Source organism: Triticum aestivum, chromosome 2B, assembly GCF_018294505.1.
Source record: "Triticum aestivum cultivar Chinese Spring chromosome 2B, IWGSC CS RefSeq v2.1, whole genome shotgun sequence".
In the NCBI taxonomy this organism is placed as follows: Eukaryota; Viridiplantae; Streptophyta; class Magnoliopsida; order Poales; family Poaceae; genus Triticum; species Triticum aestivum.
Genome location: NC_057798.1, coordinates 681,946,229 through 681,952,231, shown reverse-complemented (window position 1 = coordinate 681,952,231; position 6,003 = coordinate 681,946,229). Strand labels below are relative to the sequence as shown.

General features: G+C 46.5%; 1 protein-coding gene across 1 annotated transcript; it reads right to left on the bottom strand.

The window, feature by feature from the left end:
- Positions 1-702: 702 nt before the first annotated feature.
- LOC123046683 (uncharacterized) lies at positions 703-3,311 on the bottom strand. Its single transcript, XM_044470096.1, has 5 exons — positions 2,898-3,311; positions 2,733-2,812; positions 1,444-1,519; positions 1,238-1,369; positions 703-1,154 (listed from the first exon to the last, which is right to left on the bottom strand). Exons 1-5 carry the CDS (start codon positions 3,231-3,233, stop codon positions 1,029-1,031), a joined length of 750 nt encoding a protein of 249 aa, XP_044326031.1. The 5' UTR covers positions 3,234-3,311; the 3' UTR covers positions 703-1,028.
- Positions 3,312-6,003: the final 2,692 nt, after the last annotated feature.

The window sequence follows — 6,003 nt, the reverse complement described above, 5'->3', positions numbered from 1 at the left end:
CCACCAATGCCGCCGCAAGTAAAATGGTAGTGGGCTGGGCACCAGCACAAATCAGGGTTCCAGAATGAACAACGACGTGCTAGATGGACCGGGGGATTTGGATGGGGGCCGGGTCGCCGCCTACAAACGATGTGCGCATGTGTATCACATAGACGTGTCTGACAGACGGCTCAGCTTTTACCCCGACGTCTTGTTCCCCTGATCTGATCCTAGGCACGGTAAAAGCACTAACATTCTGGTCGACGGATTAGCTACCTCACGCGTCTCCGTCGTCCCACCGCTATGTCTTGGTCCCACGTACAATACACTGTTATGTCCCGTATTTCACCTCCCGCCTGAATTCCATAATTCAGCGTCAGATGCGTCAGGCCTCTTTTCTCGGATCCCTAGCGCGGAACGGAAGGAGAGGATATCGGGACCAGCTGGGCTCGGGCACCAAATCTCCTTGTCCAAAAATATGATCATTTGTTCGTGAATAGGGCCACCCGAAAACTATTCATTTAGATTTAAATATGGTATTTCTCATTTTATTTACAAAGTTGTGAATTGAATTTAGACATGCAACTTTCTGACATGGTAGATGTGTATTCTATGTCATAAATTAAAATTTGATGAGTTTAAGACTTTGTTTTTATTGGCCTAGTGCATTAGTGCATCTCATGGGTGTATACTATATGACCTGGACCCCGGAGAAGCATTACATCCTCTAGAAGTGGCAATTGTGTTATCATTACAAAAAAAATGAAGATGCAATTGTGTTACCGGCTAGTGATTTTGATAAGCCACATATTTAACGAAAAACAAATTGCAAACTGACAAATTATGACATGTAACAACACAAACATCATAGAAACTAGCTACACCTCTAATTCAACACTAGGAATCTGAAACCACAAGCCTGCTACATACAACATCACCCCAGCTTCGCGTGCAACCCACAGTCCCACGCATGACTTTCTGCAGCTACATAAGCAAGCATCTGTCTGGAACCACTTCCGGTGCCATACAACAAGAGAACCCCGTCAAGTTCAATGCCAGTCTGATTTCTTTTGTTTCTCGTCAGGCTCATCAAGTCTTTTCTTGAAGATATCTGAATTGCGAAGCTTCTCTCTGGACTCGTGAGCTGAAGGTATTCTTGAGTTGCCCCGATGTCCCTGAACAGATGCAGAGACGGATTACATAATTTTAACTAATAGGGATATCGTGAATCTGGGTTATAGACCACCTTGAATCGTACCATTCTGAGAGATTCTCTCTTGTTTGCACGGTGGCCATCCATTTCCTTCATAGCATTGGGAAAGAGAAGATTCTGTGCTTTTTGAAAGAACATGAAGCCCTCAATATCACCATTCCTGATGCCTGCTTCTAGCTGCAAGGGAAGAAAGCATCTCATCAAATGAACACAACTTGCTTAATAAGTATTGAAGAAGGCCGCTCACTTACCTGAACATGTAAGATGCAGATGAAGATGCTGGCAATAGGCAACCAGCTCTCATCAGGGGAGAGCGATAAGTTCGTTCTGGAAACAACAATGACATTTGTAAGTTACCCGAGCAGACAGCTTGGGTCTAATCTCCAATTCATGGATAGAAAATGTGCAAAGTGTTGAGCATGCAAGAAGTAAGCCCACAGCAATTAGAACATGGTGGTATGCTAGAACACGGTGGTATGGTACACCAGAAGTGCATATGAATTAGTACACCGTTACAACTTACAAGGCAGGGTGGCAAGTAACATTTGGCTAATCAGTAATGACACTAAATTTCAATCATCATACTCAACTGAAGAGGCAGAAAATGAAAAGTACGGTAACTTCGCTGCTCCATTTTGAATTGCTTCCATATATAACTTTACACACAGAGCCACAACATGTACAACATGACAAAATAAAAGGCCTAACAAGTAATGACTGTACTTAACGTTGCTAGGTTCATATTTCATAGCAACACCATGTGATAGAGCCCGAAGAGCAGTTCATAGTCCATAATGTACTAGTAGTACATTACTGACACCACAGAAGAAACTCACATGAAAAATATGATGAGGGGTTGAGGTACAGATGGGGATAATGGCTGCTCACTCCAAGTTGTTTACCACATTGCAATTGTTAAGAAATTGAAGATGGTTTAATAAGTGGATCTTTGTCGACGGAAGCATAGGGCAATACTGAAGTGGAATCCTCAACTTCCCTGAATATATGGGGATAATCGGCTGCTCACTCCAAGTTGTTTACCCAATTGCAATTGTTAAGCAATTGAAGATGGTCTAATAAGTGGATGTTTGTCAACGAAAGCTCAGGGCAATATTGAAGTGGAATCCTCAACTTCCCTGAACACTCTACAGCTCCAATGGCACTAATCAGTGGATCTTTGTCGACCGAAGCTCAGGGCAATAGTGAACTGGAATCCTCGACTTACCTGAACACTCTACAGCTCCAATAGCACTAATAAGTGGGCAATGGTGAACTGGAATCCTCAACTTCCCCGAACACTCTACAGCTCCAATGGCAGAAGAAGCATTTTGCCAACCTAAGTCAGTCCCTGGCTCGTACCACTAGCAACTACCTGACATACTACATCACCGAGCCAGGATTTTTCAATGCAAAACAACAGCTAATTGAAAAGTTGAATTACTAGTTTCAGATAAAAACCTAACAGAGCGAATAATCAGTTGTTCCGGGATACCGAACAAAGAAAACAGAAGCTCCTAGCTCAGGATTCACAATTACAAACCTAAGGTAAGGAGCCAAATAGACGGCCGCGTAGAGCAGATACAGCTTCCTGCCGCTGTCCAGCCACGCGAAGACCCAGCTCTAATCCCAGGGAGAAAAGCACCGAAAACATTATCAGTCTGCGGGGGAAGGAAATAATAAGAGCAACCAAGTTGCTTCGGCTCACCAGCCAGTTGAAGTAAGGCAGGAAGGAGATGATGGCCATCACGCCCATCCTCGTGTCCGTCGCGCCGAACTCCCCGTCGTCGTCCTCCTCTTCCGCCGCCTCTCCTCGGACCCTGGGCGGCGGGAGCGCGAGGGACGCGAGCACGCAGGCGCCGATGGCGGCCACGAACGGCGCGTCCTGCTGCAGCTCCGCCCGGCAGGCTAGGGTCCGCCGGCCGCGGGGCCGCGGGTGGAGAGAGCGGGCCCCAGCCTCGCATCCATGGGAGGCACCGAGGGAGGTTGCGCGCGGTGAGCGGCGGAGCGGCGCGGGGAGGGAGGCGGTGGTGGCGGCGAGCATCGGGTGCCGGAGGGGGGGAGAAGAGCAAGTGGCCGAGCAGGGGGTTTGACGGCTGCCGGGTTGGTAGTACAGACACAACCTTTCCGCTTTCAGCTCATATACCGAGCTTGCAGTTTCCGCTTTCAGTCACCGTTCACGTATACAAAACACATGACCAGTTGAAAGCTACGGAGAGTATAAATGCCACTAAATTCTTAAGTCGAAACTGGACGCGAATTTTGAGGACATGCCCCCACGCGAGGTCTTTATCTGATGCGTCCGCAGCGCGTCGTGATCCGCAGCTAAATTAGCCTCTCCCCCCACGTGCAAAATACAACACAGTGTTTTATTTTTTCAGAATGGGAATACGCCGGCTATACCCTCTCGTCAGTGGGCCGCGCACATTTACTTTCGTACAAATACATCATTTGTCCGTTGCGGGGACCCCGGTGCGCGGGTGGGGTAATAATTGGCCTGACGCGGGGTGCATCGTCATTTAGCACACAGGCTAATGCGTCGGTCGAGCACGCAGGCTAGTATCACTGTACATCTTCTTGGGTTCTCACGCTCATCGGGCACGAGGAGGGGGCGGACGCCATGGTTTCAGCAGAAACAGATAAATCCAGGTTAGTCCATGAGAATCCATATGAATCCCGTTGGTTTAGCAGCAATATAGTACTCCCTCCGTCCGGGTTTATTAGGCCTCTCAGCATCACAAGCATGTCCCCTTTTATAAGGCCCCGCATTGGAAATGTGCATGCATGCAACCATTTCATTGGTTGTATTGATAGCTATTGTTGTTGGTGCCATGGCTGAAAAGTTAATACACTTCATGTGTGCTTTTTCATTGGCTGCATGCATGTGAGAGAGTGCATTGGAAGTGGAATGGAATAATTAATGTGAGCAAATTACTATGTGTCTTGGTCTAAGAAAAGTTGTCTTTAGGCCTAATAAACCCGGACGGAGGGAGTACTAGACGACCTCTAATAGCCCATATTGGGCTAATCGATTTATAGAGCACGCGTGCCCTGTCGTCTTCTGTTCGTCTGCAGGCCATATTGATTGGAGCAATCAATTTGTGATGGGTGTCGTTACTCGGTGCAGGTGGGCTGGGCGTATTTATGCCGCGCAGCGCCCTCTCTTATTGGTGCATTGAAGTGATCCCGTGGGCGGTGACTTCACTCACTCGCAGAAAGTACGTGTGTGCGTCTGTTTCCTGATTAGCGACATGGTTAATTACGGTAGTACGGCCACTCATGATGACATCGAGATAATTTTATTACACATAGCCACTAGCGGCCTGCATGGGCTTGCTCTACGTACTAACTTACACACGTAGATCGGCATGCGTTACTACAACATACGAAAAATAAGCGGCATGCCCTAGGCAGAGGGGGTACACTACATATGTTACTACAACAGTGGCCTGGTCGTGCCCTCCCGCCTGGTGCATGTAGCCGTTGTGGCTACAGCTCAGTAAATGCCTTGGCGCAGGTAGCCATTGTCACCACCAGGTGGCGTGTGGGCCTTTACTGACGCGTAGAGAGAAATACAAGCCCTATACAAGGAGGTGTAGGCTGCCTAGTGGAGTTAATACGCGAGCGTCGTATTGGAGTGAGCACGAATCGCGTGGGGGCGAGTGGTGAGGATAACAACCTCGCGTAGCCGCATGTGCACAGGCGATTTAGCGGTCGAAACTAGTTTATATTAATCAAAAGAACACTGTATAAGATCATATAATAAAATAATTGATCCACGTATATAAATGAAACCTTGACCAAATGGAGGAATACCAATACGGACCCCGCAAAGAAAAAACAATACGAAAAAATAAACATATTGTTGTTGTACCACCATGGCTTTGGTCAATAATAGACAACATCGAAAAAATCTAGTCACTAAAGTATATGGAAAGACATGTAAAGAAACAAATATCATTGAACCATCGAAACTGATATAGGCAGACAACTGTGCTAGTATCGCCAAATCAAATAAACAATATTGCTAGCAAATACTCGAGAGAAGAGGTTACTGAAGAAGATGATGTTGTAATCAACAATACACTTGACAACCAACCCGTTGTTCATGAAGAAGAACAAGGACAAAACTAACACGCTCTACGACAACGTTGTGCAAACGCCATGAGGATGAGACTAAAGTCAAATGCCTTTTATTCAAGATGGCACTGTTATCACCATTGGGACGATCCTCTACGACATCAAAATCTACTACACAAAGGATGGAGACAACGACAATCTCCTCCAGTCCACCCCACGGAACCAGGGAAACACTCAAAAGCGAAGGAGAGAGGAGATTGGTCTTGTGCTAGTAGAAGACTTCTTTTCAAGTTACTCACACCAAAATTCACATTAGATAATGAAAATGGGTTTAGGAAACTGTCCAACAAATGGCCTATTACCGATGACCTATTACGTTCCAGTTTTTTCCAAAAACCCGTTATATTTTACATTACTCCATTGAGGAGTTAGCGTCAGCGCTATTTCTTGTCTATTATGAGACATATGGTAATCTCGCCTTTGGCGCTCCACTGAACGGCCCAGCCCATTACTCCATTGAGGAGTTAGGGTCAGTTTGGTTGCCTTCCTGGTGATTTCGTGTCTGGCCACAAGTGTGCCTGAAACCTGCCTAAGACATATTTTTTCGACAAAGGGTGAATTTTATTGTCTCAAAATGGAGCACCAAGAAGATACAAACACAATAAGCACACCCGGTCTCTGCATAGCTAGGATGCACACAGCCAACACCAACACACGCACACAAGAACACAACA